Source organism: Centroberyx affinis, unplaced genomic scaffold, assembly GCF_046629955.1.
Source record: "Centroberyx affinis isolate AG114_WGS23_722 - 3 ecotype Tasmania unplaced genomic scaffold, CSIRO-AGI_Caff_v1 ptg001641l_1, whole genome shotgun sequence".
NCBI lineage: Eukaryota > Metazoa > Chordata > Actinopteri > Beryciformes > Berycidae > Centroberyx > Centroberyx affinis.
Genome location: NW_027280075.1, coordinates 150,179 through 163,605, shown reverse-complemented (window position 1 = coordinate 163,605; position 13,427 = coordinate 150,179). Strand labels below are relative to the sequence as shown.

The 13,427-nt window shown below is 39.9% G+C and overlaps 1 protein-coding gene across 1 annotated transcript; it reads left to right on the top strand.

The window, feature by feature from the left end:
• The first annotated feature begins 720 nt into the window (after positions 1-720).
• LOC139651353 (PRELI domain-containing protein 1, mitochondrial-like) lies at positions 721-13,115 on the top strand. The gene is made up of 6 exons (XM_071528241.1): positions 721-807; positions 1,566-1,772; positions 2,943-3,168; positions 5,348-5,461; positions 6,158-6,236; positions 11,653-13,115. Exons 2-6 carry the CDS (start codon positions 1,681-1,683, stop codon positions 11,793-11,795), a joined length of 654 nt encoding a protein of 217 aa, XP_071384342.1. The 5' UTR covers positions 721-807; positions 1,566-1,680; the 3' UTR covers positions 11,796-13,115.
• The last annotated feature ends 312 nt before the right edge of the window (positions 13,116-13,427 follow it).

Genomic DNA, 13,427 nt, shown 5'->3' with positions numbered 1-13,427 from the left:
TTTTTTGGTGCTTGTGTTGACTAGCACAGATTAGAGCTTTACAGTTTATGCCAAGCTTGATCCACTAGATGGCAAAATAAACTAGAGGGTTCCCAGAGAATGGAACCTGGATTTGATCTGTTATTTCAAACGACTTTACATTTTAATAACTAATATTTAAGAAAATTACGTTTGCTTACAAAATGAAACGACATATTTTAAACGTTTTTCTTGAGCTCGGGTTTCATAAATGAAAGCCAATTGAATAAGAGTGCAGTTTTCCAGTGCATGATTCAGCTGTATTATTCAGTTGTACATTAATATTCTGACTTGACCCATGCTATAGGTCTGTAGTCTTTAGGAATAATTGTGCCACTGCTATGGGCTTTAAGTTAATTTTTTTCAATTCAGTAGGCATTCCTCCAAGTTGTCTGTTTTGTAATTTTGACTTTGAGTAAATTTCGCAGCCCTATAAATATATATATATATATATATATATATATATATATATATATATTTAAAAACAACTGTTTTTTTATTTAGTACAGATTCCTGCTTAAATTTAGTCCATGCATTCTTTATTTTCAATTCAGCACTTGGTATTATAGCCTACTATTACTGAAAAACGTTGCAGCACACGTTCGTCAAAGGCTTTTATTTTGAAATTTTTTGTCCGGAAGTATTATACTTTACTCTGCCCGGTTGAGACGCTGCTGCTCTGACACCGGCTGTCACATGTAACATAACGGGCATAATTAGCTAACCTAGGCAACTGTGGATGCGCAACAGTCGCTCAGCGGTTATTTAAATGTTTCAGTAGCACTTAAGGTAAGATATTTGCATTTCCTTTATAACATTATACCAGCATCATTTGAACACTTCAGCTTTTAAAGATTGAAGTTATGCCAGCCGTCCACCTTAGCGTAAACTGGTATCAGAAGACCAGTAAGTTAGCTATCGAGGAATTAACGTCAAGCTAACCTTAACGTTAGGTAACGTTATCTGTCAAAACTTTCTCTACACAGTGATGAGTAACGTTATGGTAAGTTGTACCAATAGCTAAATTAGCTACTCAACCTTGCCGCTAGCTGTCATTGAAATAAATGAATAAATGCTGAGGGAAATGAACAGTTGAAGAGTCGCTGAGAGTACAGTTAGCTAGACAGTTAGTGCTAGGAGCTAGTTATCTAGCTAACTACGTTAGCAGGCACGTTAGCCAGCACGAGAGTACTCACGTCAAGGTGACATGTGTCATAGATTACGTTATCAGCAGTAATAATTACCATTCATGTTGTTGCGTTCAGTTAATTTCATATCTGATTATCTAGTTCTTGGAAGAGAGGACATTTTCATGGCTGCATTATGCTATGGTTTGTTATGAAGAATAACAGGGACATGAACAGTTCTGCACATAGCTCAAATAATAATTTCCTTTTGTTAGGCAAACCCATATTACACCCTGAGAGCAATAACTATGGTTCCAAATATGCTTCCTTCTTCATAACCTCAAATACTATTTGTGCATACACAGTGTGCTTCTTAGTGATGGTAGATGAGTTTGATAAACCTCTCTCTCATCTTTGCAGGGCTGTGCCAAGCTTTGGATGGAGTCAGCACCCGAGGTTTCACTGTCTTGTGTAGTCACAGAAAGGGACTTCACGGCCCAGGATTCAGAGCATCCTGCACATCCATGAGAGAAGAATGGTCAAATATTTCTCTAATAACATAGACATCAGGAGTACGTGGGACCATGTTGTCTCTGCTTTCTGGCAGAGGTACCCCAACCCATTCAGGTATTGTCATATTTTCATGCTCAAAATTTTATCATAGATGCTCATTTAGTCTACCCTTGTAAGTTTTCTAGTTTTTATTTGCTTGAGGCCTGAAATTAAAACCTGTTAAATCACACTTTATCATTTTTATTTGCAAATACTAATTTCCCTGACGTCTGTAACATTTTCCCACCAGTTTCCCAATAAACTAGCTTGGAAATGCCCATTTTCAGGTCACCACAGCTGTATGGACAGTAATTGTCCATCCGCCACTGACTGACAACCACTGCTAGGCCTACTTTACTCTGGTGGTGTAATGGTGTGAGGAAGGTTTTCATGGCACACTTTAGGCCCCTTAGTACCGACTGAGTATTGTTGAAATGCCACAGTCTCAAGATTCACAGGTTCAGGGTTCCTGGAACTTGACAGAGACTTAAATTTAATCCACTGGCCTGTGCAGTTCCCAGATCTCAACTCAATAGAGCAACTTTTGGGATGATGTAGAATGGGGTCTTTATAGCTTGAATGTGCTGCTGAAAAATCTGCAGAAATCTTGTGACACTATTGAGTTAGTATAGACAGATTTTTCAGTGGAACATTTCCAGCACTTTGTTGAATCTCTGCCAGAAGGAGGTCCTACCTGGTACTACCCCATGTTATTGACATAGAGAACTGAGAAAATGCAATGTAGAGAAGTAGTACTACATTTAGTATATTAGAAGTTGCTCTTTGTTTTTTTTTTCTGTTTTTTTTAACCGCAACATCATCACAAACTGGATACACTAGTAACTAGGATACACTAGTAAGAACAAAAACTGGTACGATGGCCTATAATGGCACATTAGCAACTCTTGAAGAAAAATGTCACCAGTCTGAATCATTTAAATTTGTTAAGTGTGAAAACTAATTAGTCAGCACACCAGCAGGAAGCTGACTTAACAAGGTTATTCAAATCACTGCAAAACTAAGCCAGAAGATTGTTCTAAAATATTTCAAAAATATCACAGTTGCGTTTTGCTTGTTCACAAGAAATGTGTGTCTGAACGCACAAAGCAATCATATAAATTTTCTTTTAGTTGATGGTTTAAAAGTGGACAGCTGTTTTAAATGGAAGCATAATTATTCACAAACAGAACTGAAACCCAAACGTTAGACATGCTGACATGGCTGAGTGTTTGTGTTGTCCATCAGCACCCATGTTCTCACAGAGGACGTTGTGTACCGGGAGGTGACTGCGGACCACCGGCTCCTCTCCAGACGCCTCCTCACCAAGACCAATCGGCTGCCTCGCTGGGCAGAAAAGTTCTTCCCCTCCGGCATGTCTCGGTCGGTCTACATCGTCGAGGACTCCATCGTGGACCCCGTCACCAGGAGCCTGACCACCTACACCTGGAACCTCAACCACACAACGCTCATGGTGAGCTGTCCTCTGATTGTGCTGAAGCAAACACTCATGTACACTGATATGGTCTGAATTGTTTTTCATTTGTGTGGTTTACTGCTTTCAGTGTGACATTTCCCTGACTTTCTGATTAACCTTTTTGCGGCCAATTTCCCATCAACAGTGTTTTGAAAGTGTTTTTCATTTTCCAGTCAGAATGGCTGTAGAGCTCAACTGTCCATCTATTCTCACTTGACTGGTGACGGCATCAATGTAGAGTCCACAAAGAATCCTTAGTCAAAAGAAATTCACAAACCGCATGTTTAGCTTTGTATATTCAACAGCGAACACTATATATTGAACACTGATTTCAAGGGTGAAGAGAGACTGGACTGCAGGTTTTCTGTAATCATATCACTGGTGTCCCAGTTAATGGGTCTGTCACAGCTGAAAGAGACAGACGTGAAAGCACCATATACAGAGTATATTATGGTCCAGCCTAGATTTCTAAGGCCCTATTTTCTTAAGTGATAAAAAGATGAATTCTGAAAGGCCTCTTGAATTGGTGGAGCTGCTGGATAATGGTTTACATTGCAGTTCGTGCTAAGTACATACAGGTTTAGGCAGGGTTTCCGTTAGAAAAAATTGGTGCCGGTCCACGTGTCCTGGAAGATTTCAATGACCCGGACAAATGGGAGAAATTCTGTTCAAATATTATCTGTGTTTTTTCTGTGATTTATAATATTTTTTATTGAAAAGTAGGCTACTTTGCTTATACATTATATTCCAAATAAAATAAGTCCCGTCAATAGACTCACATGCATAACGCTATCTCTCTCAAACACACAACGTTACCATGCAAAATAGAAAAATAGGATCATCTACAATGAAAATCTGCACTTTACTTCGCTCCTGACATGTACTTTGTTGCCAAATAGCCATATGCTTTCACCATTACGCAATGCCAAATGCCAGAAACTACGTGTCCCTCTCACCATTATGCAATGCCAAATGCAGAACGTGCATGTCCCGTTAACCATCATCACACATTGCCAATTGCTAAATATGCAACTGACAACCAAGAAAAACAACACAGTAAGTATATAAAAAGCACAGCCCAGCAAAAAGTTATGAAAATAAACTGCAAAGGCATCTTACCTTCACCCGACGCACAACATAGGCACACTCGACGCACACACACATCGCCCTTGATTGGTTAATACATTACGCTACATTCAAAACAATTTAGTAAATCCTACCCAGTTGTGTCTCATGTCACTTAAATCAACTCACGTAGTGCAATATTTTATTACTTTACTGAAAGAGACTCAAAGCTGTTCATTGGGAGCAGGTCGGGAGATAGACTGGAAGTAGAACTCAACCTGTTGCTGTAACTCAGTCTCAGTAAAACAAGGAGCACAATGTTCCAATAATTGTGCTTAGAGGGAATTATTTTCACTGGACATTATGACCGGAGAGATTTAAATATGTCGGACTTCAACAGATTTTACCGGTAAAAAAATTACCGGATAACGGAAACCCTGGGTTTAGGAATGCAAAGGTCCAGATCCATTTTTCTTAATGCAACTTATCTAGGGAATGACTATGTGGTAACAGTGAGATATAGTTGCCAATGTCAATGCTATAATAATAACAAGAAACTATGATTTACATGCAATGTGAACATTTGACAAAAGAAGGGAATTTCAAATTATCACCACAAATGCAAATTTAAGCCAATTCTCTCTCAAAGTGCTTCAGTATAAAACTTTGACAATTACAGCCCTGGCCACTAATTTCATGCTCACAGTTATGAACCCAAAAATGAGTCCATCCCTTCAAAATCACCCACAAATTCCATTTCTCACTTTTGTTTTTTCTTTTTTTGTTCAGTGCAGCAATTCCTTGATTTGTCATGACGGCATCACCAAGAGAGTTGTGGGTCTGTTGTTCTGAGCTTTGGGAGAAACCTGTTCATGTTCACAAATCTAGACTGATTTACTTTGTACGAGATCATGTAGGAACACAAAGTGTATTTGGTTTCAGGATGGATATTCACTATAAGTCAGCTGTTAGCTATGTTGGAGCTGGAGGGGAATCGCCCATTCGATTCTTTTACTTGAGATCCTGAACTTGTGTGTGATCATGACAAAACAATTCTACAACATAGTACTTAACCATTAACACCCCTGTCACTGTCTCCCTCCCATATCAGTCTGTCGAGGAGCGTTGTGTTTTCCAAGAGTCAGGGGAGCAGCCAGCCTCCACCCAGCTGAGGCGAGAGGCATGGATATCCTCAGGTGTATATGGCTTCTCCAGACCTATTCAGGTACTTTCGACCTCTGTGTACACTATGAGATGGTCTGTGCTTGGATCGGCATGTAAAACTAATCTGAGTGTAATATGCTGTGAGATTATGATCAATTCCCTCTTCCTATCTTGTTTCAAAAGTGTATCTGAATTCAGCCGGTCAGCCTTTATGTTCTTTGCTTAAGTCAGATATGATTTAATCAGTGCAGGTTTTAAGTAGTTGGCAGCTTGCAAAGCACACTTTTTTTGCCTATAAAATAAGTTTAGACAATCCAGTTGTGGGTGAACAAAACATCTGCTAGCAAATGTGTGTGTAATCCAGAGTGATTTAAAAACACCTACTTAAATCTCTGCCAGAGTTTAAAAGTATATATTTTCTTCCTCCCTAATTTACCTAGACACATTAGTTTTTATCATAGAGGCTGTCATACTGAAAGTATTTTCAAGCCTAGTATGATTTGTAGGTCAAGCAATAGCATGGGCAGCAAAGATGTGGGAGCCTGCAAGCAAATGCCAAAGTAAAGAAATGGGAGATTTGAGGGAAGAAAGGAAATGGGGGCCAAAAATATGTCAGTCTAGTATTATTATTAGTCGTGGAACATGCCAGGCTTGCTTGAATGCCCTAGAGAGAGGGAGAGAGAGAAGACTGTAAGCAAAGTGCTGTTCTTCAGATGTCTCCCCATGTAAAGCCATTTCCTGCTCTGTCTTTTCCCAGGAGTTTGGATTGGCCCGCTTCAAGAGTAACCAGGTGAAGGCCATGAAAGGGCTGGAGTACGCTCTGTCGAACTTACACGGTATGTACACTGCACCAACCGTAAAGGGAGAAATGTGCAAGGGCAAGAGAAAAGGGAAACAAAACAGTTTATTTTTAACTGTTGCTGGGCCTGGAAAGGACAAAACTACAGGAAGTAGGCTTTCGTTTTTTCCCCAGGACATTTTTATGCGTCACATTTTCCACCATTTATTTTTTTAGTGTTTTAAATTTAGAATCAAGAGTTTGCCAAACTTTCACTACATGGCCAGAGATCCTCTTGATCCCTCCTCATGATGGATTGTGATGAGTTGAGTGAAATCAAAGTAAGAACTATGAAATGGCATCCCCCGGCCAATCAGCACACGACGTTTACACTTCCATGAGCCATGTATGGCAAAAATGTTTCCCCTCTCATCCATGTCTAATCAGCTTATGATTGCACTGCTGTCTGTCGCATCACTTGAAGACTTTCACAGTGTAGTCTGCGGCAATAATGATTCAAGCATGCTTGAGTGTATCAGTTTGGTCTGGCAGAGATAGCCTTGCCTAGAAATTGACACCCACATGTTCCACTTAGTTCAAACAGAGCCACACTATCTAGTATCTGAAGCAGCATAAAGGTCCTTGTTGTGGCTTAGAAGTACCATGTGACTGCAGAGGAATAGGGAGCCATGACAACCGCAGTGACATGCAGCTTGGATGTCTAAATTGAGGCTTGGACCAATAAATGTTGCCTAACCAGTTTTATAACCGAAAAAATGATAGAGCAAGTCACATGAAATGCATAAAAAAGGTCTATTCCCTGCAATGGCACAAAAACACCAGTAGCCTAATTACCGAATACAGAAACACCATTAATCTTCCAACTAATTAATTATAATTGTACCCATGTTGTGCACACGTCCTGTGCCTTTCCACTATCAAGCTCAGAGAAATCACAGGGGATTATTAGTACCAGCTTTTGGTTCAACTACATAACAAATTCATAATTCAACACATAAAACCCCCAATATTTTACCCATGGATAGGTGGAGTTTGGATCTGGGTGAACCATTTTAGGGAAAAGGTACCACCACACTTTTGTGCTCTATCCTTGTGTGACGGTGGGCATGGACCAGTGAGGTCTGTGTGGTGGCACAAGCTGTGTGTCATGCTGATGCAGCATGCTGTTGTCTAAAAGGACGTTCTCCCATTGTTGTGATTCTGTCCCACTCCCCCTCTGTTGATGTAATTGCAGGACTTGGCATCAGGCTAAGCGTGGTGGTAAGTATGTTAGCAGTGGGGCATCCATCTGCCATCCCGGGCCTTGCCCAGGGTTGTCACATGATGGCATGCAAGCCTCACACACTAGCCTGTGTAGTAAAGGTAGTGACTCTCTAGAACTGTCCTCTTTGTTTATTCTGTGTGCAGATACATGCTGTATTTGCCTTGAAAAATCAGAGAGCAGTAGCTACGTGAGTAGTGAAACAGAGAAAAGTGACTTAAGTATCCTGTGTTGGTTTAGAAGTGGGTAGTGTATAGTTTAGTTGCAGTTAATGGTAGAATTTTTGTTTTGTAATCATATACTTTTTTGACCTTCAAAAGAAATAAAATATAGTTATTGCAGTTTACAGACAGCATTTTCTTTTTCCAGACATTACAGTGAATGTTTTCATGCCATACTTGACTAAAATGTCATACATGACTAATAACTACCTAACAAACAGGATATCTAGCTTCACTGCTAGCCCAGATAGTAAGGAAAATTGCTGTTCTCATTTTAATTTTTTTTAGTTTGTTACCAGTTGTTATTGGCAATAAAGCCATACATTCAAGGTGTTTGTTTTTTATATCACAATCCCTACATTTTCATCTCAGTAGCCACAATATAGCTAAATTGTTTCTCAAACAATTTCCAGTGGAAATGTTGCTCATTTGACATTACGTTGATCATTAAGTATACACTAATATTAATACTTTCACTTTTAGATAGTGCAGTTATCAGTGTGGCACCTAAACAGAGTAATGTCATGGAAAAACAGGGCAGACATTAGAATCAAAAGGCACAATGCAATAACTGCACATCTATTGTGGCACTTTGATATTGGTGTCTAAATATTTATACTTAAGACTAGTACTATGCTATAGAAGCAAATCATTCTCACTTTTGACAAAGGTGTCAGTTACTGCATTTTGCCATCGCATGGCACTGTAGTCAATGATAAGTGATGATGAACACAGTGGTCAGCAGAAAATATGTCAGCAGATAATTATTAATTTGGTTGTTGGGCTGTTTTATTTATTTTGGAATGTTCCTTTAAAACATCTCTACTTTTGTTGGACAGTGTGGTGAAGATTGACTGGGAAAGTGGGAGAGAGCAACATAATGTGTGGGATGGATTTAAGCCAACGGTGTTGTGAGTGCATGGTATGCACCTGGGTCTGCTGATCTGTGTGCCCCAATTGTCAGCTGATCTAGATGTTGAACTGTAGCTTGTGCTTTTCATTTTCTCCGTTACCCTCTTGATAATTCGACTGTGGAGCCGGCCACAATACTCATGACCTCATAGGTCCGTTGATTCCAACTTTTAGCTCACCGCCCTTCCTCAGATCTCCTGCTGTGCACAACTTGTCAGTTCATTGGCACAGCTGCTTCTTAATAAAGTTTGTCATCAACTTTTTGAAAGGCACTGATTAAAGGCTGATGCAAAACTATGAAATAAGCTCGCTGAAGTATTCAGAGAAGCTAGATTGTCATAAGTGTCCCAGCTTTCTAGACTTCAGTTGCAGCTGATTGTAAGGTGTTTGGTCTAACAAGGAGGATTCAATCTCCTGGTAACAATAGTTGTCTACTCTGAGTTTTAGCAACTGACCAATATCACCATACTCACCCACGATGTCTTAATTCGAACTGATGGTGCTCCATTCATAGTAAAACCAACCTTTGCATTGTGGTTAGGGCCAGTCAGTATCTACTGTAGTGTGTAGTAATTATCACTGACTGGCCTCCTCCCTGACCACTGTCTATCTTAGTAGACAACTATCTCAATATCGTTCATCTCAGCACCCAGTTCATCTATTAATCAGTGCTTCCTCATAATCAATGTTTCTTGTCATGGGGAAGTGAATAGGAAAGGTCTATTTGTATATGAGCATATGATTTGATCTGTGTATGTTTTGTATGAGAGAGATGCAGAGAGTGAAATTGAGAAGAAGAGAGAATAGAGCAGAGAGGAACCCGACGCACATAGAATGCCAATCAAGAAGAAAACGGCTAGCTTGATAAGTAATTTAGACCTGAAGCTAGATGAGGAAGAGAGTATGAAAGAATGATGAAAAGTAGAATTTGTTGCACCACTGCCTTTTTTGCCTGTTTGCAGCACAGCACAAGGTTTGAGAACCCTCCAAAACAAGGCAACAGTAAACATGTCGTCCTCCACACATGATGCAGTCATTGTAGTAATTTAAAATTATGTTACTTTTATAGCATAGAGTATGGTGTTTGCGGATTCATTTGCTGTCACGTGTTATATCTCAGACACCACTAATTGAATTTTGACTTAACTTGTTGGAATGATGCATCTTGCTGCTGTTTTTTGACCATTGATTATAGCGCCCCTATTGGACCAGTCGGTGTAATTTCTGTAAATTTTGGAAAACAGTGCATCATCCCTCCAAGTTTTATCAAAATCAGACCGGTGGTGTCTGAGATATCACAATAGATGGACAGGCGGACATGACCTGCTGCCCCTGAAAGACTGCAGTGTCTTAGATCATTTTCTTCAATGTCTTTTTCTCTTTTCGTGTCAGGTATTCTTTTTAAAGGAAAAATCCACCCTAAAACACTTTAACACTGTTATAGAAGCTATTGGCAATGTACCTTGCATTTCTCATTTGACTGACTAGTTTTGTTGTTTGGTGGTATTTTTTTTTCTTAATCAAATGTAGACACTGTGATGTCACATGTAGATGTGTCCAGCGCAGCTGCAATGAAGTTTAATAGCAGAAAAAATATAAATGATCTAAAACATCAGCCGTAAACGCCAGGTTTTTGTGGCAGTTGAAAGAGCAAGGGCTTCTTTCTAGACTCAACATTTGACTGACATTCAGCAATCATACAGGGAGAAATCCATTGTAGAAGTGTAAGAGATACCACAATTTTTCCACTGACAATAGCTTCAGTAGACCATATTGCAATGCAGCCACGGCTCTTTGACAGCATTTTTGTGTAATTTGAACAACTGGGCATGGCACACCATGACATTGTTCTGTTCACACCCTCACTTACACTCAACGTGAGAAACTTGGTATACTATCCCTATTGCTCTCTCCACCTACATGTGCTTCATAGAGCACAGAGATCCTCCTTCTCTAGGGGTTGTTGAAAGTAATTCTGGGAAATGTAGGAAATCACTAACTAAAGTAGAAGTATAGAAGTAGACAAGGCAGGTTGAGGGAGTGAGAACACCAAAAAAGGAATAGATAAAGATATCTAACAGTGTGAGAGTATACAAGGGTGGATTTTTTCTTTTTAAAAGTTGCTTTCAGACGAGCAGTGGATTCGCTAATTGCCGCTCACTGTCAACAAGAGCAAGGTGGATGTTTGTGGGACAAAACCACCGGACCAGGCAGCGCAGCCAGTGAAGCATACACATGAGAAATCCACTAAGCTGTGGGGAAGGCGAAAAAGTTCAACATTCGGTTCAACGTTTCCAAGCAGAATCTGCAGGCGCCTCATCTCACAGCCTGTCAAATTTTAGTAGGGGCTGACGTCACTTTTCACTAAAACGTTCAACATGGAGACTGAAAGATTGATAATGACAATCAGTGCATTACCAGAGCTGACGTGTCTCTCCCTGCATACAAGGACATCTTTGTACGCTACCTAATCTACGACTGTAAAATCTTTAATTTGCGTTCGGATTTTTTATTGCAGTAAAGAAATAGGTTTAGCAGTCAACTGTGTACGCTGTACAGTTTTGTTTATGTTGCGATGGCAACTTGGCTCCCATGAATGCCCAAGTTCCACTTCCCACAACTGTTGCCTGCCTACAACCAGCTTTCTCAGCTGCCCTCTGCAAATATCCACTGCTCTGTCGGAAAGCAGAAGAATTGGGTAATCTCTGGTTGGCCCTGTCTCTCTCACATCTCCATTATGGTGGAATACCCCCTCACCCACACACACACACACACATACACACACGCAGTTTATAACGGCATACAGATGTGGTTGTGCGTGCTCACATACTGACCTTGAAACACTTTTCTTTTGCTTTTCTTATTTTTCATCAGCATGACTTTTTGACAAGGTCCTCGGGTCACCTAAGATTTGTCACCTTTCCAACACACACACCATTATGTGTTAATGACTAATTTTTACACTAAGAAATCATGTGTTGTATTATTCTTCAATACAAGACAATGTGGTACTCATTCTGTTCTGTCTGTCTCTCTGTCTGGACACACTGGGCTCACAGGAGAGGCACCCCAGCGGCTGCTCAGGGACACAGTGAAGGACGCATCGGAGAAGGCCAAGGAGGCAGCGTTTGCCGCCACAGAGAAGGCCAAAACCCTGGCTTCAGCCGCTGCCGTCCCACAGAAACCACAGCAGTATGTCTGACAGGGCCGGTCGCACGGGACTATACGGAACACAGACAGAGATGACGCACAATCAACATAGTGCCTCTTGACGATCTTGACTGGACTGAAGCTAAGCCGGAATCATGCCTGTCACTGTTTTTCTTTTCTTGACTCATCAGTATTTCTCTATCCCACCAACCAATTGCTGTCGGGTCGGCTAGGCTCCTCTAGGGTTGGGCTCAATTTTACTTCTCTCTCTTTCTCAGCTCTCTATCCATCTTTCTCTTTTTCCTCTCTCTCTCACCTTTTGTCAAATCTCAGGTACTGAGCCATTGTGTGCAACCTACTGCCTTCATGTAAGCTTTCGGACATTAACCAGCAACACTCTTTTTTTACGGTATAGAAATGAATGTCAAGTGCAAATGCAAATGCTTTGTCCATGGTGTCTTGGTCACGTAAAATTTAAAGCCAAGTGAATTATAGATTAATAATCAAGAGACATGGTTATTTCCTGCTCCATGGAAAAAATCTATCAAAAACCTTTTGTCTTTGTGGAATTCCACTAGCTTCTCAAATTAATCAATAATGTGAATGGGCTGTTGTGGCAATCATCCTTCTGTCCAACCTGATGAACACTGGTGTAGCCTAAAGCTGCCATCCACAGACTGCAAGACCGACCAGTCAAATTACTATGACTTTTATCAGTGGTTTTAATGTCACTTCTACAAGTAAGAGAAGATTATAATTTGATGGACAAATTTGCATGCAAGAGATATTTATCCAACTACTACACTGTTTTTGTAACATGATCCCTCGCCCCATGATGATGGATTTATGAGCCTGTTATTTATTTATTTATTTTACATTTCCTGGCTCCATACCTGCAATTTCAAACATTTCAAACATATCACCATACGGTATCTAGGTTACTAATGTTAGCACACATCTAAATGTATAATAATGCGATGGGTAAATGTAAATTGTACTGTAAAATGCTACTTCTTAGTCACTGCCAGCAAGGCTGCTCCTAAAGCGATGATGATCAAGAGATGCCAAAGAAGTGATTTATACAAATCAGGAAAATCAGAATGAACAATAGTCAAATCTCCATGCTTGAATTCATAATGTAATGTGATTTGCATGGCATATGTGTCATTTTGGTGTGAGTGAGAATAGATCATTTCAAGGTGCCATGAAATTGATATGAAGCTTACCATTACAAAAAAAACAATTGTATGTAGATATTTATTTGTAAACATAATTAATGATTGCATTCCCTTTTAGATGGAATTGACTGGACTATCTGGTTGAAGTTGTAGTGAAAAGATAATTAATGTGATATACTATGAAGTATAGTGTTAAGCACTTGTTAAATTATACTTTAATAAAATGTGATATTTATGATTTGATTACGCCTCTTTGGTGATTTTTGGTGGTTTACTTTTTTCTGGTATAACGGAGGCAGAAGATTAAGTCTCGCAATTGAGAGGAAACCTGAAAACTGGTTAATATTCCAGACTGCAGATGTCATTGTTTTACAGTTGCAAAACCAAACAACAGGAAGTCCCAGGCAATCTGCTCAAGCTTGTTGCTTTGTTCAGTTATGGCTTGTCACAGAGTAACACACTTGCCTTCATATTCAGCATGTAATATAACAGTATATTGTATGTAA